Source organism: Podarcis melisellensis (genome assembly GCF_964234715.1).
Source record: "Podarcis melisellensis genome assembly, chromosome: 3".
Classification (NCBI taxonomy): Eukaryota; Metazoa; Chordata; class Lepidosauria; order Squamata; family Lacertidae; genus Podarcis; species Podarcis melisellensis.
Window position 1 is genome coordinate 29308594 of NC_138530.1, and position 23042 is coordinate 29331635.

The 23042-nt window shown below is 41.2% G+C and overlaps 2 protein-coding genes across 2 annotated transcripts in view; one reads left to right on the forward strand and one right to left on the reverse strand.

Moving 5' to 3' along the window:
- IARS2 (isoleucyl-tRNA synthetase 2, mitochondrial) overlaps nucleotides 1-11348 on the forward strand; it is a 33882-nt gene extending 22534 nt beyond the window's left edge. The window contains exons 15-23 of the mRNA XM_081903822.1: nucleotides 1883-1991; nucleotides 2103-2205; nucleotides 5502-5627; nucleotides 7063-7194; nucleotides 8395-8501; nucleotides 8976-9121; nucleotides 9477-9667; nucleotides 10756-10897; nucleotides 11028-11348. Coding sequence (XP_081759948.1) covers nucleotides 1883-1991; nucleotides 2103-2205; nucleotides 5502-5627; nucleotides 7063-7194; nucleotides 8395-8501; nucleotides 8976-9121; nucleotides 9477-9667; nucleotides 10756-10897; nucleotides 11028-11170 — 1199 coding nt within the window. The 3' untranslated portion in view covers nucleotides 11171-11348. The remainder of the gene's footprint in view (nucleotides 1-1882; nucleotides 1992-2102; nucleotides 2206-5501; nucleotides 5628-7062; nucleotides 7195-8394; nucleotides 8502-8975; nucleotides 9122-9476; nucleotides 9668-10755; nucleotides 10898-11027) is intronic.
- A 389-nt stretch (nucleotides 11349-11737) lies between these two features.
- RAB3GAP2 (RAB3 GTPase activating non-catalytic protein subunit 2) overlaps nucleotides 11738-23042 on the reverse strand; it is a 50075-nt gene continuing 38770 nt past the window's right edge. Inside the window, exons 27-35 of the mRNA XM_081903715.1 lie at nucleotides 22900-22966; nucleotides 22151-22221; nucleotides 21281-21316; nucleotides 19988-20062; nucleotides 17740-17958; nucleotides 16615-16704; nucleotides 16306-16524; nucleotides 14895-15053; nucleotides 11738-12716 (exon numbers count right to left, since the gene is read on the reverse strand). Coding sequence (XP_081759841.1) covers nucleotides 12573-12716; nucleotides 14895-15053; nucleotides 16306-16524; nucleotides 16615-16704; nucleotides 17740-17958; nucleotides 19988-20062; nucleotides 21281-21316; nucleotides 22151-22221; nucleotides 22900-22966 — 1080 coding nt within the window. The 3' untranslated portion in view covers nucleotides 11738-12572. The remainder of the gene's footprint in view (nucleotides 12717-14894; nucleotides 15054-16305; nucleotides 16525-16614; nucleotides 16705-17739; nucleotides 17959-19987; nucleotides 20063-21280; nucleotides 21317-22150; nucleotides 22222-22899; nucleotides 22967-23042) is intronic.

Below are 23042 nucleotides of genomic sequence, written 5' to 3' on the forward strand. Positions count from 1 at the left end.
CCTGCCATTAAACCTTACACATGTTGGGAGCCTTGTGTGCATTGCATTTCACTGGATTATGTTCTGTGTGTGTGTGTGTGTGTGTGTGTGTGTGTGTGTCTTTATTAAATTTGTATCCTTCCCTTCCTCCCAAAGGAGCCCAGGGCAGGTTACCCTGTTGTGACTTTAAAAAAATGAAATGAAAAATAAAATCAGAACATAACATCTAAAAACAATAAAACGTCTAAAACAAATATAAGAACATATGCAACCAAATCATGTGTCTGGATGGGCCTCAGACAGACCTTTGGGTCATCATCTTGGGGACCCTTAGCCAATCATACCAGGGAGGAGAACTGGCCAATTAGGAGAGTGTGAGGATGTTAAAGAAATAGCTAGTAAGGCAGGACCTAACTAACCTGTTTAATTTCCTTAGGTGGCTGAAAAGGATTTAGGAAGGGGCTAGAGGTGCTTTTATGTGAAGAGGAAAAGTGGATAGCCATTCTAGAAGGAGATAGTTTTGATAGAAACTCTTCTGTTGCGGAGAATTATAAGTAAAGTTCTTGTTCAAATGTGAAACAGTGTTTCTGACAGAAAATAAGTACAGTGGTACCTCGGGTTAAGTACTTAATTCGTCCGGAGGTCCGTTTTTAACCTGAAACTGTTCTTAATCTGAGGTGCCACTTTAGCTAATGGGGCCTCCTGCTACCGCCGCACCACCGGAGCATGATTTCTGTTCCTATCCTGAAGCAAAGTTCTTAACCTGAGGTACTATTTCTGGGTTAGCGGAGTCTGTAACCTGAAGCGTATGTAACCCGAGGTACCACTGTATTGTGTCTTTTAATATTGAAACTGCCAAGCTTTATCCTTCTTTCAGGCTTAGTCAAGAAAAATAGAATTTTTGTTTTCATCATGCCTCAGCTTTAATTGATACCTACTTCAGGGAATGAGTTGTCACAGGAACTCCCGATATCAAGAGTTCCTGTTTCAGGTTTATATGATGTACTACCACATAGTGGTACCACTGAATTCTTTGTTGTTTGAGGAGGGGAGTGACCAAGGTCAAATCACTCCAGACTTTGCTCCCATCTTCACTGAAGGAGTGTGTCACAAGGCCCGCTGAAAGAAGAAAAGCTTTTGGCAGGTGCCTGCCTAATGTCAATAGGCAGGGAGTTCCAAAGTACAGTTGCTGCCACACTTAAGGCATGACTTTAGTGTATAGGTGTGTTACATAGTAAATCACTTCTCTGTGACCTTTGTCACGTTGTGCTTGTTACAGCAGAATTTAAATATCAAAATTCCTTAAACAAACAGCAGAAGGCTATAAAAATGGTGTGACAAAGGAATCTGTGAAAGGAGTAACTGAATACTGCTGTGGAGGGGAAAAAATGAAATGTTCAAAGTTCCCATTGCAAGGCAAATTAGATTTTTTTCAAAAATATGCTCCCTCGATTTCATAGGTTTAATATGGGACAGAGGACTTATGCTAGGGGAGGAAATGCAAGTGAATGAGGTGTCTTCTTACATAAGACTTCAGGGATGTGAGAAGATGCCCTGGCCAAAATTCTACCTTTCCCACTCCTATTCAGGTCACAGCAGGTGTGTGTCTCTTATTGAATCAAACAACTGGATTCAAGCTTTTATTTGGGAGTAAGAAGCTTAAGAGTACCTGCACTCTGAAGTCTTTTAAGTGTCTTTAAAAATGGTTAGATTTAGTATTTTATTTATGAGGCATGTTCAGATTGTGTGATGGTGTTGTGTGTGTGTTTTTAAAGGGCTTTGTGTAAACTTTGCTGTAAAGCTGTCTTACGGGTTACATTAGTATAACACCGTATTAAAGCAAAAGTTCGACAGCAGCTAAATTCCTGCTTTAAAATGCCACTTTTTTCTTGACTTTCTTCAGATGCAGGTGAAAGGGCTGACCTATACTTGGAAGGGAAAGACCAGCTGGGAGGCTGGTTTCAGTCTTCTCTCTTGACCAGCGTAGCAACACGAAAAAAGGCACCGTTTAAGTAAGTTGATGCTTCTGGAACCAGATACCATGGGAAGCAGTAAACACAGTACATCGTAACTATCTGTTGAACCTCTGGGTGGAAATGACAGCGTCAGGGTCTTTCTTCTAGGGCTGTTATGGTTCATGGATTCACTCTTGGCGAAAAAGGAGAAAAGATGTCTAAATCGATTGGCAACGTTGTCGATCCGGATGTAGTCATCAATGGCGGCAACGTGAGTAATTGCATCGTTACATTCCCAAATCACAAAAACCAGTCTATTAGTTTCTCAGAGTAGCAATGGTAGGCACCCAATAGTTCAGCTAGGTCCGATTATTTACTGCCTGAAATAATTTGCTTTGCGTTAAATCCATCCCCAGCTCAGCAGCGAGAGAAGAATTACTAAGAAGGTGGCGAGTAAGACATGTAAGACATAGGGTATCACAGCAGCAGAGTACCCATTGTGTGGAAGGATAAAGTAGCAATTGATGGGCAAGTCCACTGCTTGAGACTTTGGAGAGCCACTGGGCTAGAGGAATCAATAGGCAGCTTTCTATGTTCTGGAGTTGAAAGGTTTAGTTGAGAGCATAGCATGCAGGCTGAGTGGGTAGGTTAACCAGGATCAGGCTGGAAGGGAGGTGAAGGCAGATGCATTGGTGAAAGAGCTCATGGGCATAATAAACACTGACTTATCATTATGAGAACAAGCCCTAGGTGCTCCCATCTCCCCTCCTCTGGTGTGACTGCAAAGAGGAAGTTGGAAGCTGTCACTTCCACTTCAGATTAACCACAGTTTAAGAGTTATGTTCAAAGTGATAAAATTGCACTTAGGTTAACTGCGGTTGCTTGAAACGTGAATTACAAAGCTGGTTTTCCCACCAACTATAGTTAGAATTAACTAGTATAGGATTTGGATGCAGCATTAAACTGATTTAATGGAAATCTGAAGTGAAAGCCTCCAACCTCATATTTCGCTAGAGGAGGGGAGGTGTGGAGGAGGACGAGTCCTAGGTTTGTGCATGTCACAATAAACCATGGTTCAATTGCCAGGTCTATATGTCCCTCAAATGTTGGCTTCTAAGCTCATCTTCCACATGAATTACTTGTGCCATATTAACGTAAAGTGGTCTCAAGGACATGGTTTTGTTATGTTTCAACTGCGTCAGCAAGATACTTTCGAATACCCAAGCATCCCTCTTGCCTTTTATATAGAATTTTGGTGCACTGGATGCATCCAGCAGTCTCTTAGGATTAGGTATTTTCAAGATCGTGCATGTTGCTTTTATTCTAGAATTTCCTGTTCAGCAAGTTCTGTAGAACAGTACTCGGAAGTTGTTCTGTGCCTAGTCCGGTTATACTGAAACTCCATTAAAACCTCAGTCTGCTTCTGATGGCTTTAGAGGGAAGGGGAAATATGGCACGAATGTAACACTTCGCTCCAATTGTTGAAAAGAGCAGATTTTTATTGCTGCTGATGGAAAAGCTTCCTAAAGTGTCTTTCTGTAGCTGAGCTTCCTTGTGTATCCTGAAACAGTCGTTGAAACACAGCCCTTGGCAGCCTCGCTTACATATATCAATCATCATAAAAACAGACCAGTTTTATTGCTGCTTTACCTTGCTTATCAGTGCCTGTTCTGTGGGGGTGGGAATGGTTTTCATGCCTGGTGGCTTTAAGCTCAACTTGTGCTTGACTTAACATTTTGATCAACTGTTTAGCTTGTGTATTGGTGTTCACTGCCCAGCTCCTAGCTGCTCTGGCTAGATTTGATAGACCTTGAATTTCTACTTTGCCAGAGCTCTTGGATCTGGGAATGTGGAGCAATCTCCAGTGAATTAATAAGGGTTCAGCTACTTGATGCCATACCGTGTGCTAATGGAGACCAGGACAATAAACATCTTTAAATGGGAATCAGTTGCTAGACCCTCTACCCAAGCAACCCTCTTGTCTTATATGGGAACATTTTGGGTGTGGTTCTTTGACCTTTATCAAACAGGTGTGTTCTAATGTATGCTTCACATGTTGGCTGAGTTGTTCTGTGCCACCATATCAATTGAAATTTAGAAGTTCTGATATCAGGATCTGAAGATAATCCTGGTTATTTTATTTGTTCTGATTTTAATGTGTATGAAGGAAATATTTAGCGTGCAGGTTGGTTTGTGGATGTATTTTCCTGAAGTTTGGTGCATGCTACAATTGTTACTCCAGTACTCTTCCTCCTAACCATGCTTAGTTTTTCTTTTTCCCTACTTATTATAGTGCAGTTCAGACAGCAGATGACAGTAATGAGTTAGAGCAAAATAGAAAAAGGAGGGTAGGTGAGTAGTTGGGGGGGGGGGAGAGAGAAAGAGAGACGAGAGTTGTATAGGTTGTTTCACTACATACTTGTAACTTGTAACTGAGTTGCTTAATTATTCTGCTAGGGCTGCCCCAATCCCTGTTCAGTAAGGGGGATTCATCTTTTGGAGCAGACCTTCCAAAGTAAACAAGCACAATTCTAAACAGGAGGAGAGAAATTGGCTGCAGCTTTTGCTAAACCAGGCTTAAAAAATTTAATGGCTGGGGCTAGGGGAATTGTTAGCATGCTTGAGGCTGGCAGTGAAGGGGCATAGAGTTCTATCTGTCCACAGCATTCTACTACATTTCTGTGCCAGGGGAAGAAATGGGGAACAAACCATCTCCTGCCTTACACTGAGCCAGACCAGTGGTCCACCTAGGTCAATGGCAACTCTCCAGGTTTTCAGACCAGGAGTCCTTCTCAATGATTGAACCTGGAGCCTACTGCCCCTAAACTATGGTACTTCCCCTTTCTCTCTAGGCAAGAACATCAGCAGTAGTTGATGTGTAGTAGTTTTTACAGCAGCAAGGAACTTCCCTGCACTCCCTGGCCCATGTCTGTGATTTGAAAGCTTTTCAAGTAAAAAGTAATGCTGATCCTTTGATGCAGCTTGTCCTGCCACAATCCTTGATGGCTCCAAGTTGACAGCAAGTGTGGTTTGACTTTTCTCTCCCTTCCCTCCCCCCCCCCAAGCTTTGCACTAGGTAGCATGGCACAGGTGTGTGTGTATTGTGCTCTGCAGAGCGATAAGGAACAGCAGCTATGCGGCTAATCTTCATTTGAGAATCTCTGGTCCAGTTGAATTGTGGGGCAGCTGCATGTCAAGATTTCATTGCTGTGTTGCCAGAAATCTGTAAGCAGTTGGTGCATTATGTGCTCCAGGAAAATGTGTGTTGTCAACGTAAGATACTAGGTAGACTTCCAACATAATGCTAAGGGTTTGTTCTGTTTCTGCTTGCCTGATAGAAGTCCTCCTCCCCACCCCACCCCGGTTCTGGGGGTTCACCTGACCTGAGCAGATTTGGGAGAGGAGAAAAGAGGAAAGTCCTGTTGCCCTATCAGGAGTCGTTGGACTGGCTTACAGTAGCAGAATGGAGCTGTTGGCTCTCACCCACTGTGTAAATTCAGCACGTTTGCAGAGCTAGTCTCTCTCTTTTAATCTCTCCCCCTACCCACCCAATCTTTACACTCACAGGACCACAGTACAGACCCTCCATATGGTGCCGATATTCTACGCTGGTGGGTGGCAGAGTCGAATGTCTTTGCGGAAGTTCTTATTGGGCCAGCTGTGCTTAACTCTGCACAAGATGACATCAACAAGGTAGGAAGCCAAGAGAATAATAACAACAGTAAGAATAAAAACCTCTAGAGTGTCTCCTCTTTAGTAGGAGCCATTTCAGATTTAAAACTGTCAGTTTGCTTTGTAGAATGCATAACCAGGAAATAATGTTTGAGATCTTCTCTTTAGTTTCTGTTTCAGCTAACACTTGCTGCAGCCCAGCCTTATAGATAACTTGACAGGAAAGGGTAACAAAATCACTTGCAGCATGATTGCATTCAGCTGTTGGTTTGCTTCCTATTCTTATGGTGGAACTAGATGTGTTTGTCATGGAATTCTCCTCAGTACTGATCCAGAGCATAACTCCAATGTATAGTTAGCAGAGTACAAACTTAAAACATGTTGCAGGATTCCCAAAAAATAGACCAGAGGCAATTGTATTTCATCCAGCAGAGCTACTGAAGACAAATGAGCATAATGGTCACAAATCCAATATATTCAGGATTGGCACTGTCCATAAGAAATCCAGTTGCAGCAGACTTGACTTAAACTTACAATAACTCATAATAAGACTAAACTTTAATGCTAAGCATACTATGTGCAGAACACACTAAAAGGAAAAGAGATAGAAAGAGAAAGTGAAACCCAGGCTCCTTCTGGCCTCTTATTATAGTCAGCATGACCTTGACAGAAGAGATAACAGAACCAGTTTAAGCCAGCTGTACCCAGCTTCTCTGAAGGAATAACCCAAACATCATAAACCTTCGGCTCGTTTCTTTCACACAGAGAAACTTCCAGAACCCTCTTGAATTAATTAGAATATGAAAGATCTCTACACATCAGATCAATACTTTCTGCTCTAAGGGATGCAAACTGACAGTGTTGCAGCCAACTCAAGGCTGTTGTCTGCACCCCGTGTCTCCTACTCTTCCCACTTGACAGGCCATTCGGCTGGAATTTTGGGAAACTGATGTTGCATCATGTGACGCGTGTGCCGAGGCAGTATAGTCCAGCTACCTTGTGTGCCATAACTTTTCTTTCCAGCCCTAGGGCCTTGGCACTGATAACAATTTGGCAGTCCTCTGATCTGGTATTCCTCCATTGTATATTGCAAGCAACATAGAGCTTTGGAAAGGAGAGGAAGGGAAGAGCTGAAAGCATTTCGAGATCATGTGACTTCTTGACATGATTTCAAACACCTTTAGGATCAGGGTTCAAACTCCTTTAGGATCTTTGGGGCGATTTCCAGGCAACTATAAACAGTCTCCTTTCTTTCCACCCCAAATTGTGAAACAAAGATTGTATTGGAAAAGTGACCAGATAGGAGTCTCCAGCATTCTCAAGAAATTAGAAAAGCCTCTGAAATGTTAATGGCACTATTGGTAGCAAAAACTGTTTTAAATTATTACCGCTGTACCATTCTGGATTTTGTGGAGTTATCCTGATTAATGCATGTTGCTGACTGGTTTGTTGATAGCTTCGGAACACGCTCCGTTTCTTGCTCGGCAACCTGGCCGGCTTCACCCCAGAGACAGACACAGTCCCCACATCAGAGATGTATGTAATAGACCAGTATATGCTCCACCTGCTGCAGGGCTATGCAAACAAGGTAAGCAGGGAAGGGGGGGGGGACTAGGAGTTATAAGTGCTTACAGCAGAAGGATGTGAGCCTTTGAGCAGTCAGCTGTGTGAATCACTTAGAAGAGAGGTTGGATTGAATCATATTTAAGCTAAGGTCCTAGTAGTGTTTTGTCATGAATGCCAATCTGGAGCATAAGAGAGATCCTACTTATGATTACAACAGGCTTGCAGATGTTTTTAATGACTGACATTTTACTATGTTTTTATATTTCGCTGGAATCCGCCCAGAGTGGCTGGGGAAACCTAGCCAGATGGGCGGAGTGTAAATAATAAAATTATTATTATTATTATTAAATAGCATTTTGTACTCAAAGCATAGAGAATTTTAAATATGAATTGGGGGGACCCCTAGTGTTCATAATTCAGCCAAGGCATTATTTGTTTTTTATTTTGCACATTTGTTAACCGCTTCACAAATCCAAGCAGTGTACAATGGGACAAATTTAAGATAAAATGCAAATTCAAAAAACCATTAAAACCATTCCTACAAACTCTGAATAAACAATAAAGCTACCTCTACAGATGCATAACCAGGGTTTCATAAATGACTCCCAGAAAACCTTTAGCAAAAACCTATTCAGTGGGCACCTACACGTCAGGATTCTAAGTGCCTGCCTAATTTCAGCAGGTAACTGATTCCAGAGGGCTGGAGCCGCAATGCTAAAAACCTATGTACATATAAGCAAATCAGGACTTTTGGGGCATTTCCCCCCCCCTCCAATAGTACTCTTATCTTTAAATCCTGGAGGCATCTGATTGGCCACTTTGAGGAACAAAATGCTGGAGCAGATGGGCCATTGGCCTGATCCAACAGGCTCTCTTATGTAAATACAGTGGTACCTCGGGTTAAGAACTTAATTCGTTCTGGAGGTCCATTCTTAACCTGAAACTGTTCTTAACCTGAGGCACCACTTTAGCTAATGGGGCCTCCCGCTGCCGCCATGCCGCTGCTGCGCAATTTCTGTTCTCATCCTGAAGCAAAGTTCTTAACCCAAGGTACTATTTCTGGGTTAGCAGTGTCTGTAACCTGCAGCATCTGTAACCCAAGGTACCACTGTACTGGGCATGGAGGTGTGAATGGAGAAAGGCTCTTTCTCTTACTGTGGTTTCTGAATCTTCAGTACTTGCTTCTTAATTTAGCTGTCTGTTTTGTTTTTTATTTTTTCAGGTTACAACAGCATATAAGGAATATGACTATGGCAAAGTCATACGATTACTGCAAGCCTTCCATACTAGAGAGCTATCTAGTTTTTACTTTAGCATAATCAAGGACAGGTATGTTTAATAGTGTACCCTAACTAATGTGAATCTCCCTATTCACTACACCTTGGTTCCCACCCAAGAAAGCTTGTCTTTAGGAAACCTCAATGCACACGGAGAGATGCACAAGCAATACATGAACCAGGCCTTTGTTGTTACTAGCTTGCAAAAGCCTCCATCATATGTGCGAGTGGAATCTTAAACCTGAAATTTATTTAATTTTTAATTTTGTATGTGCTTCACCCCCCCTAAATAAAACAGTGTGGGGGAAATCTAGCCATCAGTACCAAAACCACTGGGTTCAATGCTATTTGTGTGTTGACACACACACACACACACACACGTATTAATTTGCCAAATGCAAAAGTATATTAGTTGTTTGAAATACAGAAGGGCAAATACTTGGACATTCCCAGTTTAAAATGGCATCATTCCAGCTTTTAAGTTCTACCAATATCTAAAAGTTCGATCCCCCCCCCCCCATTTCAGACTTTATTGTGAAGAAGAAAAAGATCCCAAGCGCCGCTCATGCCAAACAGCCTTAGCTGCAATTTTCGACACGGTGGTTCGTTCTTTTGCACCAATCCTTCCTCATTTGGCTGAAGAGGTATACCAGTACCTTCCGTATCAGAAAGGTAAGGCAGCTGGAGCTATCAGGCGCTTCTTCACGCAGGGCTCTTGTATGTTACAGCCTTAGCAGTGTGTTTGAGAATCCCTGGGAATTCCTTTATCTAAACATCTGAAGAACTGTCTGTGCATTGGCTGGCACGGTGGAACTGCCTGCAGGCCCCCAAGAGAGTTAAACTAATCATTTTAGAAAAAGATGGGAGTCTTTAAAATCTTGTAATATTGATGATCTGGAGCTAAAATATTAAGAGTGCACCAATAAGTGAAATTTTAACTGACAGCCTTAGCTTCACAACAGGAGTGTTCCAGAGTTGACTATATGAATAGCTGCTTTGGGTATTAACCTTTTTCTTTCTTTCAAAGAGTCAGATAGCGTGTTTCGTTCTGGCTGGATGAACACAAGTCCCGTATGGAAGAAACCCGGCCTTGAAGAAGCAGTGGAGGGAGCATGTGCAATGAGAGATGCTTTCCTGGGTTCGATCCCTGGCAAAAATGCTTTGGAATATCAGGTGGTACTTGTGATTGAGCCTGGACTGCTCTTTGAATTAATGGAGGTAAGCGGGAAAATCAATACCATTCGTTCAAACTTCAATTAGTACAGAACTTTGCTTCCAGAATTCTGACAAGTGCAACAAAGTTCACTCATTTTTGCAGCAATTTTAAAAGAATCTCATTGACTAGATGTTCATTTCAGGGCCTTAAGTAAGGTGCTGGTGTTTACTAGCACTGTATTTTCAACTTCGTGATATATCACCAGCTAATCATCGCAATATACTGATATATTACAATGTCTGAAACAAGGATGGAGCCGTGTAGAGGCATTGGCTGGCTTCATGGTTTTCCCCACATTGTGATTTTTGCATAGCGCACACAATATATTGCTAGGTCAAAAATTATGAAACCGGTATGATGATATGGACTTCAAACTGGTTTTGGATGATATATCACACAGCCCTAGTGTTTACCTTTAAAGCCCTATGCAGCTTGGGACCAAAATACAGAGGAGCGCTTCTTCCTATGCCAGCCTAACCATGTCTTGAAGCTTTTCTGCTGGCTGTTCTCTTGTTGCCTTGTCTATCAGACATAAATCCTTCAGCCACAATGGAAGAGGCCTTTTGAATGATTTTCCTAAAGAGGCTAGCCTGTTTCAGTCTTTTCCACTCCACATCCATTTTTGTTTTTTACACAGGCATCTTAAATTAACTTTACCCTGAATAATGGTTCTAATATACTCATTGTATAAATGTGTACACACTTCTGAAATTCAGAGTAGCTGAAGTTGGTATGTAAAAAGATTAAAATAAACAGCTGGGGCAGGGGAAAATAGTGCTATTCTCCAGCACTCTGTTCGATTCTGGATCACAATTAGGATTGTCCACAGTATTGCTTGATGCTTTTGCTGATTTTTTGTAAATAATCCATCTTCTGCAAATTAAAAAAGATATTTTGATACTGTACTGCACTGAAATATTTAAATGCTTCTCCGATTATCCTTGAATCTTTTTGCTACACTTGACATCCTCTCCTGCCACACTGTTTGAGAACCACTGTTTCAAAGGGATCAGTAGGGCTGGAAGGCTTTATGGCTGGACCTGCTTAACTTCAGCCGCAGCCTTCTCTAAATGCAATCATTCACGTCCAGGTGCTGCAACACGAGGAGTGTTCCAGTACATCCCAGCTAAACGAAATAATGATGGCATCACAAACGACGCTGCTTAGTGAAGTCCCCAGAGACATAAGCACAGATGATATGATTAAAGGGACATTTCTGATCAACTTAGAAGGTAAGTGCAGAAGGAAATAACTTCCAGTTTGGCATCTGTTTGGACTAGTTGTACCTTCCCTTGTTTCTTAGGGTGGGTGAGCAAGAGACGGAGAGGTCTACCTGAACGTTGAGTCTGTTTCTTTCAATAGGTGGTGATATCCGGGAAGAGTCTGCCTATAAAGTCATAGTTCTACCGGCTGCCAAATCAAAATGCCTGCGCTGTCGAAAATACACTGCGGATTCAGCAGACACAGCCTGTGCACGCTGCAGGGAAACACTTGGTGGGAAATAGCAACCACGTCTTCATGCTCTCTCAAAAGCAACCTGATATTTTGCTGACTTATTTCTAAGAAATGTGTGTAATGAGAAAACACACTACTACTGGGGGGAGAGATGTTGGAATGTTTATTTGAAAACTGGTTTGGTGTATATACGTAAGCTTGTACATTAATAAACTGCTTGTGAGAGATGCCAGGTGGTCTTTGGTGTTCTTAAGGGTATAAGATTTCTTAGTAACAAGCAGGTCCCCCTTTCTTACTGGTCAAGGATTTCATGCTAACCAGCTGTCAACCCACCATTAACAGCAGACAAACATACATGCCAGCAAGGTAACTGGGTAATCTCAACCTGCATTCATTTTTCAATTCTGGTAAAGAAGTGATCATGTTATCCTTAGATCTATAGACTGTTGCCCACAAACCCTGCTGCAAATTGAATAGCAACTACAGTCTCTCCTTTACAGGTTAATTTCTGCCTTCTGCCCTACGAGATCCAAACTATTCCTACTGCATCCACTGGAAATCTGTGCTTCAAAGACCCAGATATGTGTTCATACTTCATAAGACCACTGCACACCACAGAAGAATGACTAGTTTATTTTTAATACTTCATATACTGGACAGCTGTGTACAGAAAGCTGAAATTTCAACACAGGGTACCTAGGGGCTGGACAATTTACAATATTTTTACAATAAACTGTACAACAATCAATGTTACAAAAAGACTAATGCTTCTACAGAACCTGATTGGCTTAAATTAGATTCCTAATTTTATTTCTGAGACTTTTATCAGAACATCCAAGAGGCAGCTTCTGTTTCAAGATTTTGAAATTAACCTGTGCACTCTGCCCTCCCAATGGAACAATCTTTTTAAGAATGAGCTGCCCCTTGCCCAGTTGTCCAAGCATGATGATTGTATGAAGTAATTATTTAATGCTGTAAGCCTCCACCCAGCTAGCTCCTTGCTAAAAGCAGCCAAGAGACTACTCTGAAAACCAGAAGCAACATACACATAGGAGCTCCTGCTTTCTCAGCTTCTAATTAAATTCCTCTCAATTTAACATTTAAAATGCAACAGTCTATCGTCTAGCACATGAAAAACTCTAATATGTTAATCTGGACGACAAAGCTGTTCTTAAACCTGAACTACTGCACAAGTGCTTCAAGTTAGAAATAAATATTTAAGGTTATATAGACAAATATACAAAGGTGATAGGTTGCTGGTATTACCCCACCACAGTAAGGTAGAACTTCACATGGGTAGCATCTCCTAAAAGCCTTAAAAGGGTTAGTTTACGAAAGTCACTTGAAACCATTTCCCACTAGGTGGTTCTTCATCTCTACGTACAAGAGCCATGCACTGGACTTGTACGTAAGAACGGTTCAAAACTAGCAGCAGAAATTGTGACCTTGCCATCATGACATTGCTTCCACTGCCTCAATTAGATTCAAGGCAACACTGTACTGCCCGTGGTTTTCCGGTAAGTGTTCTATCACTTTGTCTACTAGCTTTGCGGTTGTGGTGATTGGCACATCTACATTTTGAAGATCCTGTGGATCCTGTAGAGAAGGGGGAGGGGAAACACAAGTCATCAGGCATTCACCTATAAAAGCAATTTTCAAGTTACAGCACTAGGCAACGGAAATGCAGGATTTTCACTTAAATGCTTATGAGGCACCTTCCAATTTTGTGGGTTATTTTCTCCAGAAACACATCATTGTTTTCTAAAGCAATGAGCCTGGTCCTTGCCTATTTGCATACTTCACAAAAGCAACACTGGTGTCTGGATGCAAGGGGTGCAGCTACAATTCCATACTTAGCTGCCGTAAGGAAACCTCAGTGTTTGTGAAGATCACTGTAACACAGACTATTCTGTGGCAGAGGGGAAACCATGAACCTCTTATGGTCAGGTGGTGGACAGTGCTGATGATGTCTGTGGCTGCCAGTGAGAAAGAAAATACATATAGGGAACAGAGCTCTGAACCTCTGCCTCCAGTGCCTCTCTTACCCACCGGTAAACCTGTTGCTTTAATCCACCATTAGCTAAGAATATCAATGAGACTACTGGAGGCCATGGCTTCAGCAGCAACTTTCATTCATGGCTTGTTAACATCTGGCATTGAGCAGCCAGCTGGCTGATCTGCAACCGTACAACCAGAAGAGCAGAGCTGTCTGGTTGTTTTGGTGGGCCACAAAGAGGTCATCACTTAGAAGCTGGACACAGGCACCCCCTTCCCCCCCCCCTTTCTGGAATATTTCTGAGATTTTGACCAGGAGGCAGGATTGTTTTCTTTTGTTATTATGGCGTGAATTTTTGTGTTTTTATATTGTGATCTTCGGATGAAGGACTCTATATAAATTTTATAATTAATGAAAGTAATAATAATGTATGTACTTGGTTTAGCCACAAATAGGATTAAGTGCACTCTTTGCATACCCAGGGCAAGTTGTGGTTATTGGGTAGCCTTCAAGTAAAAGGTACTTGGAGTAGATCCATAGAAATTAATGAACACAAGTAAGTTAGGTCCACCTATATCCAAGAAGGGACAGAGGGAGCGTAGCCCTGTTATTCTTCCTTGATCTTTCAACAACTTTTGATACCTGGCCTGACTGCTCTGGCTGAGCAGCAGAGGTTTCGTTCCTACCTGCACAGCTGTGTCAAGAGAGTGGCATACAAAAGCCCTGTTGTAGTACATCTGTATACCGAAATACAGATAAGGTAGTGTGCTCCTGCGCTAAGGCTATTCTTGTTTGTTCAAATGGCTGCTAATCCTAGAGAGATGCAACCACCTTATGCCCGGGGTTGGTCCTACTTACTATGATTTGTGAGCAAATTCCGTTATTTAGGCTGCAATTATAAGGAGCCCTGCTGAACCAGGCAGGCATTAACTTTCAAGTTAAAATGTACTGTGTTTTGTTTTTAAGAAGGGGAGGGGGGCAGTGACAGCAAAGACTTCCTGGAGTCATCTGGCATGAGGTACGATGCCAGGCATGTCTTTGTAGCCAGATCTGCAGTAGAGTCCAGATTCCATGCCACATGGCACACTCTGGCTAAAGATTAACAGTCATATAAGACACAGGAGTCACCTCAAGTATGAATCTTAGTCAGAAATTATTCATGCATATTAACCCACTCAGAGCGGGCACTGCTTAGAGCAGAGGCAGCCTCACTTTGGAAACTTTCAGATGTGAAATGCTTCTCTAGACATTTATATCTTTTTATACCAAGGGTATGAAGCACTAAGGGGCAAATGGGGCTTGTCAACCTGGGAAAGATAGCCCATCTAAAAGAAGGAAAACTCTGATCGTAAACCCGCTGCCTTGCAGGGTATCTTCAAGAGAAGAAAAGGCTAAGGAGTAAATCCAGAATGGAGTCCCCAAGATAGTTGGATGGTGCCTTATATGCCTCCTTCCAGCAACTCTTGCTGCCAGGATGGTGCCAAATGTATTGCTCTGCTTTCCTTTGGACCACATCAATGAAGCCAAGGGGCGTCTTGTCATCTGAGCAGCCAAGGACCTCCATACACACTGCCCAGGCTTGTGCTCCAGTTAGATCACTTCGGTGCTGCTAACACGGTTTGACTTCACCCCCTTAGGTGCACTCCATTGTCCTCAAGACAGATGCCAACAACATAGTATGAAGCCCTTAATAAACTTATGGACTTGGTGAAATCTTAAACACTCTTCCTTCTTGTGCTATTTGATGTAAAAAGATGCTTTTAGTCAAAGGACATTACCATAGCTTTAAGCCATGTGCAGAGTGTTGGGGGCAGCCTGGCCAGTAGCTCCATGCCTTCCTTGGTCTGGGTGTGCAGTAAGGCGTAGGCAAGCCTCTGTCCGGTCAGCACCAACAGCTGAGATGCAAGGACTTCTTTGTCGTGTACTTGAAGAATAGCCTGAATATTACAGGACATGTCAACACAATCATATAAAAAGAAGAAAAGCACTGGTATATTAAGAGCAGAACTTCAGTGTTCTTCCTAGGCACAAAGGAAACGATTGACCTCAAAACAAGATTGGCAATGATTAAAGTCCAGGCATGTCCTAAGTCCGTTTCTGGGCCTAATCAGGCCTGCTGGTCAGTATAATCCTGCTCCTGTGGCAGTTTATTTCCTGGGGCAAAATCCTTAAAAAACCTCAACAACTTCAACCCTAAAAAAAAGTTAACAACTTTGGTCGGCCCTCACAGCCCTTCACTTCATCAAATCTGGCCCTCTTTGAAAAAAGTTTGGACACCACTGGATTAAACCAATTTAGAAGGGTTTGATTACAGAATTGTGGAATTAGAAGGGGCCACAAGTATCAGCTAGTCATTTGAACAAAGCAATGCAGGAATCTTTCACCCAACATGGGGCTTGAACCCACAACCCTGGGATTAAGAGTCTCATGCTATCCAGCCTCTGTTGGATTCACCTGAAGGGTGTTTCTGTGTGATGGCATACTGGACCCAGATGGGTTTATCTCCACCTGTTGCTCAAAGGCAGTAACCTAGTTGCCTTTCAGGAAACTTTCAACCACCCAAGTTTTGCCAAGCTGAGGTGTAAGCAAATGCAGGATGCACAAACAAAAAATGAAACACACCTGCAATGCAGACAACAACAGATCCTAGGAATTTCAAAAACAGACTACCCATTAAATTTGAGATATTAAGGCGGACAGCCAAAATCATCCACATAGGATGTGGTCCTGGGCCTAGTCTGTCATCGTGTAGAAACACCCTTCAGGTAAGTCCAAAGGACCCTTCTCCCCTGATGGCATATTAGACCAAGGTGGGATGTAGGGTGGATAAAGGCTGCCTAAGAGGGAGGAACAACACTTTTAAAGACTTGCTTCCCAAATGCCAATTCAACAGAAGGAAATAACATTATGTCATAGGCTTAACCCATAGCCACAGCATGAGGATCAGTCAGGAGACCTAGCTAAGTACCATATTTTTCCATCTATAATATGCCCCCATGTATAAGACGCCCCCTATTTGGGGGGACACTGATTTAAGAAAATGAGGGAAGATCTATCTGTGTATCACGCCCCCAAATTTTGGACATTATTTTTTTGGGGGGGGAAACGAGTTTTATACACGGAAAAATACGGTACTTGTGAGGAACAGTTGCCCACTGACACATGCTACACATTAACTTCCTTTTTTACCTCTTCTCCAAGGTGATCAAGGCCATAGTTGTACAGCTCACACACATAGTGCCGCCTAATTATATCCTCTGCGACCTGAAGGTGCTGAGCCAAATCCAAAGCCAAGGCTGGCCAATCTCTGTCTTTCACAGACACGGCGACTAACTCTTCGGGGCTGTCTTTTGTTTTCTGAGATGAAGACTGGGCTTGCGCCACGGCACTCACCAGTTTGGTTAAGAACTGCAAAGGAAACAAGACCGCCACATCAGTAGCAGTTCAGTTTGACAAAACACACAACTGCCACCAATTTCCCCCAAGGTCTTAACTAACTTGATGACGTATAGACAGCAGAGCTGGATCCACATCGCCGCTGGGCAACAACTGGATTGAAGTAAGGTCTTTGAAAAAGGCATTTTTACCCTGCACAGAGAAAAAACCAAATCATATTCTTTTAAAATCATGGAGGAATTTGGAAAGAAAATAATCAGTTAATAACAAATTATAGAAGAAGAAGAGGAGTTTGGATATGATATCCTGCTTTATCACTGCCCGAAGGAGTCTCAAAGTGGCTAACATTCTCCTTTCCCTTCCTCCCCCACAACAAACACTCTGTGAGGTGAGGGGCTGAGAGACTTCAGAGAAGTGTGACTAGCCCAAGGTCACCCAGCAGCTGCATGTGGAGGAGCGGGGAAGCAAACCCGGTTCCCCAGATTACAAGTCCACCACTCCACCACACTGGTTCTTTTCTCAGAGAAAGATAGCATTCAAAGTCCAAGGAACTGACATCAAGAGGGAAAACATTTGCAACTTTAGTAAAGTTGCACAATGATTTAGCCATCTGTAGCTTCCTAACACATGTACGTTAAGGGGTGGGGGGAAAACCCAGTCATTTGACCAATTCAAATGAGTATTAATTTCTATTTGGATTAAATGAGGTTGCGTATTAATTTCTATTTGGAATTTTCCAATGTGATGTGGCCCTGAATGCAGTGTTGGTTGTTGGTACAAAATACAGGAGACAGGACTGAAAGAAGCCAATGGGTTGCATAAAACGAAATCATCCCATTTGCGCAAGCACTTCCACTTGTGGAACAGACTCCCCCCCCCCCAAAAAAAAAAAATGTTCGGGGGGGGGGGAGAGAAGAAGTTCCATTGTGAAAGCAGACATCCTTGCATGAGCTCAATGACTTCACTGGATACAACCCCATGTGTGCCATGGTTCCAAAAATCTAAAGGACGGTTTTGGATTTTCCTTTCCTCTTTGATCCAATTAAATGCCACTGAAGATACTGGATCAGGAGCAACTTTTCAGGGGGGAATGAACGGCTGCCGTCTGGATTTGAACTCTAGTCTTCCAAACTGCTCACTCCTGCCCTAAGTATGTAAAATATATATACATTTTTCAGCAACTTGTCTGATTTTGACTCGTTGACAGCTCTTTTATAACATACATACCTTGCTGTCAAACAGGGAGAGAGGCTTCACACTCTTCAGTGAAAATTTCATGATTGCATACAAAATACTACAGAGCACAGACTGGTGCTCCACGAGGGGGTAATGGATGTGCTTCTGCTCAAGGGCTAGTTCCACAAGGGAGGTCTGCCCTTCGACTGACACCCAGGCGTCTTCCGTGTCCAGCACAGGAAGCTGCATTTCATCACTCCCTATATCAGCCTGCAGAAAAGCAGGGGAAAGCATTGGCACTTGAAATGTCACTGTAATTTCATTCTGAATAAAATGTTTTCAACACTAGTAGGTGGGGAGGGGGTCACGGCTGAAGGTGCAAAAAGAAGAAATCTGCGCAGCAAAACCAGTGTTGCAAAGGGATAATATCAAAATGAGTACACATTCACTCAAAGCTACTGTACTTTCTGGCTTGAAATCTGTTGTGTTACATAGACACCAAAGTCTTTAAGGACTTGCTCATTAACATTTCCTACAAAAAGATAACATGGGGTGGGATTCAACGTCTCGGTCATCCGGTCATTCCATCTGCACAAGCATTGCAGCTTCCTGGATGGAATGACCCCCCTCCCTCCCTGGGCTGCTATGATGAGGATGATGATGAAGAAGAAACATTGATAGAGTGAAAACTAAACACACACACACAAACCAATAGACAGATGATAGATATAGATAGATAGATGAGATAGATGATAGATAGATAGATAGATAGATAGATAGATAGATAGATAGATAGATGATAGATAGATAGATAGATAGATAGATAGATGATAGATAGATATAGATAGATATAGATAGATGATAGATAGATAGATGATAGATAGATAGATAGATAGATAGATAGATAGATAGATAGATAGAGATGATAGATAGATGATAGATAGATAGATAGATAGATAGATAGATAGATAGATAGATGATAGATAGATAGATAGATGATAGATAGATAGATAGATGATAGATAGATAGATAGATAGATAGATAGATAGATAGATAGATAGATAGATAGATGATAGATAGATAGATAGATAGATGATATAGATAGATAGATAGATAGATAGATAGATAGATAGATAGATAGATAGATAGATGATAGATGATAGATATAGATAGATGATAGATATAGATAGATAGATAGATAGATAGATAGATAGATAGATAGATGATAGATAGATAGATAGATAGATAGATAGATAGATAGATAGACAGATAGATGATAGATAGATAGATAGATGATAGATAGATAGGTGATAGAGAGAGAGAGAGTGATAGAGAGATAGATAGATGATAGATAGATGATAGAGATAGATAGATGATAGATAGATAGATAGATAGATAGATGATAGATACATAGATGATAGATAGATAGATAGATAGATGATAGATAGATAGATAGATAGATAGATAGATATAGATAGATAGATGATAGATAGGTGAGAGAGAGAGAGAGAGAGAGAGAGAGAGAGATGATAGATGATAGATGATAGATAGATAGATAGATAGATAGATAGATAGATAATAGATAGATAGATAGATGATAGATAGATTAGATAGATTAGATAGATTAGATAGATTAGATTAGATAGATAGATAGATAGATAGATAGATGATAGATAGATGATAGATAGATAGATGATAGATAGATAGATGATAGATAGATAGATGATAGATAGATTAGATATAGATAGATAGATAGATAGATAGATAGATAGATAGATAGATAGATGATAGATAGATAGATGATAGATAGATAGATAGATGATAGATAGATAGATAGATAGATGATAGATAGATAGATGATAGATATAGATAGATGATAGATAGATAGATAGATAGATAGATAGATGGATGGATAGATATTGATAGATCATAGATGATAGATAGACGGATAGATGATAGATATAAAAATATAAAACCAGTAAAACCAGGGGGGTTCTCTCAACTTTCCCAAGCCAATTTCGGGGGGCGGGGAACCCTTGCACAGAGCTTCTGCTTACGAGACTCATTAGTTCAGTCCTGCCCAGAGGGTTTGTGGGTCAATGGTTCCCAGGTCTGGGAACAGGTTGCCTGACCTAGATGGGGTCACATTCTCCTAAAGGACTAGGTGAATACCACCCATGGACTCTTTGTCATACAGAAGCTTTCATTCCTCTCTATTGCACAGAAACAGAGTTGCAACATGCCGCTTTATTAATCTATTACAAACAACGCGAGTCTCAGGTTTGGGGGTGGGTGTTACCTCCATTAGTGTTTGAAGAAGATCTGAGCAAGACCCAAGAAAAGATGTCATTGCCATGTCGCTCATCCCCACATCCTATTTGAGAAAACAACATTAGCCTGTGAGGTGCTTTTTCCTGCACATATTTAAAAACAGTTCTGGTTTTCTGGTACAGAGGAGACTGAGTTATAGCAAAAATAAAATCTTAACTCTTGTGCTAAACAAGACGCTGAAGGAAAAGAGAAACCAGCAATAATAAAACACTTTTTTAAAAAATTCAAAATGTTCATGACATTTCCCACTCAAGTAATAACTAATATTCAAAAGAGCTCTTCCCATTGAAGATGTTTATTTAAAACAATGATAAAGACCAACAAGTGCCTTAGAATATAATTCCCGTTATTTTACATCAATACTTTTGTTTACATTGCTGCTTAAATCAAGGTCAATTCAAATAAAAGTACTCAATATTAATCTGATCCCAATCACTTTCAGTGGATTTGTCCCTGGCTAGGCTAAAATTTTAATTAAAAGACCGCTCAAATAGATACTGACTATGTTGAAAGCAGACTGCACTAAAATTATAAGGAGATAAAGACTGTTATGGAGAAAAATATTCAGAACACAGTATCACTGTTGCCTAACGCTGGTAAAAGCAGAGCCCTTATTCTGCAGAAACATCATGAATATGGAAGTGCAAAACTGTTCAAAGTTACCTAGGTTTCAAAAAAAACCTTACATTTCATAGAATCAGAGTTGGAAGGGACCCTGAGGGTCATCTAGTTCAACCTCCTGCAATCCAGAATTCTCAACTAGATCATACATGGAAGACGGTCACCCAACCTCTGCTTAAAAACCTCCACAGAAGGAGAGTCTACAACCTCCAAAGGGAGATCCTTCCACTGCCAAACAGCTCTTACAGTCAGAAAGTACTTTCTGATGTGTAGTCAGAAACTCCTTTCTTGTAACTTGAATCTTATTGGTTTGGGTCCTAGCCTCGAAAGCAACAGTGGGCCCAGGACAGAACCCTACAGCTCCCCACTTTTTCCAGGATGATGAGGAACCGTTAGTGAGTACTCTTTGTGTCAACCAACTACAAATCCACCTTGTCCAGTCCACATTTTACAAGCTTTTCCCAAGCATGTGGTTAGGATTAAACCACACACTTAGGCAAGGTAAAACCACTGACGTCACCTGATAGAGGCCGCAACTAAAAGGAAACCCACATTCAGGTGAACACAAATGCTCTCAGATATGCCATTTTTACACATGCCTTCAATTAGAAACGGTAACAACAACAACAAAATTACTTGCCCGTCTGCATAATCTGTCTTTTGGTGCTTTTCCAACCTATTAAAGAAATGGTTTCTTGTTAAGTGTCAGAATCCATTTAGTAAAAGCAAAGAACTCAATACATTGGGTTTGCTCTCATCAGTCAATGTATAGATCCTCTCCCTCCCATTATTCCCTACAGGCAAACGAGAGGAGATAGCCCAGGAGTTAAAAAAAATTAAGCTTCCTTTCTGTCTGAGCAGCACACACAAAACTGGTTCCCTTCCATCTGGGACAAATTCTGTTTTGTGAACTGCTGTGCAATCACAAGGCACCTGGCCTCACCCAAAATCCCAGAGTTGGGCCAGCAGGAAAATCAGTTGGTACACAACAAAAGCAACTGACACCTGAAATACTAAATCCCTGGCAAATTTTATCATAAAACCAAGCAAAACAAAATTGGTTAACTTTTTTTTAAGCAAGAAATGTATTTAAAATGCAGCTGCAACATTTATCCAGTTAGTCTAATAAAACTTTTTGATTTAAAAGGTGCACCTACTTATTGGAAAAACAGGGGTTTTTTAAGGCACCGTAAGTACTTGCAAAATTACAGCTAGCATACGCCTTCTGAAAAAGTAATCTTCTCTCAGCTTATGGGAGAGTGAAAAGTGAGAATGTCCCTTCTAAGACAACAACAAGCACAATCTAAAAACCAACACAGAAGGGGGGGCATTCTTCAGAACTGTTTAAATCTACATATGTTTTTATGTGAACATTAAATTAGCCCACCAAACCCATATCATTAGCTGACTATGATGTCTTTAACCAAGTGCTCTAGTTTAAAACTGATTTCCGTAATGTTGCCCCCACTTCATAGAAAAAGAAAAGGGGAAAGTAGAATTCAATATTTACCTTGTCCATTAAATAGGTAGCAGCAGAAAGTCTTTTCACGATGAATGTGTTCCACATCATCAGAGCAATTCCTAAAACAGTTACAGTAGAAGGCTATGTCAAAAACATTTTTTGTCAGGCAAGATTCATAAGGTGAAATCCAACATTGCATGAGCAGACTTCTTCTTGTTTTTGTTCCCCAGTGCCCCACACAAGCACAATCCTCTGAAACATATTTGAGGGGTTCTCACAAAGCACTAAGCTAAAAGGAGGAGACGACGAGAAAGTCCTGTTGTACAAGCAAAGTCCATTCTAATCACATATCACCACAACTAGATATCATTTGCACAGGATGCAACATCTTTGAAAAGTGTTGATGTGAAACAAAGAAGATTGCTTTGGTGGAAAAGAGCTTCCTCTATTTATACTGCTTTTAAGGTGGAAAGATTTTTCCAGTGGTGTTTAAGTGGGAAAGTCATTACCGGTAAATGCTGTACTGATTCAGTAAGCAAACTCTAAGAAGGATTTGGGGGGACTATGACACTGCCTGAACGTTTTCTTTCTTTTGCCGAAGTCCTGACCTCTTAAACCAGACAAGCACACTTCTCTCAAGATTTGTTGGTCTAGATAGAATATACTAGTTTTTAACAACAGCATCTCTCAAAGTTTGCAAGGAGAAACCTTCATAGATCAGTTTGATTGAACGATAAGTATTGACAGCATGCAGAATCTTGTGCTATTCAAGTATTAAATAGTTATTTCATGCTTACCATACTGAACATGAGCATTATTGATGCATCTGAGATGTTCTATAGACCTGATGAGAAAACGTGCTTCCTTGTATTAAAGAGAGAGAAACAGAGCGTTAAAATTGGTCAATGAAATGAAGTAAATAAGCTGGAAGTTGGTGCCT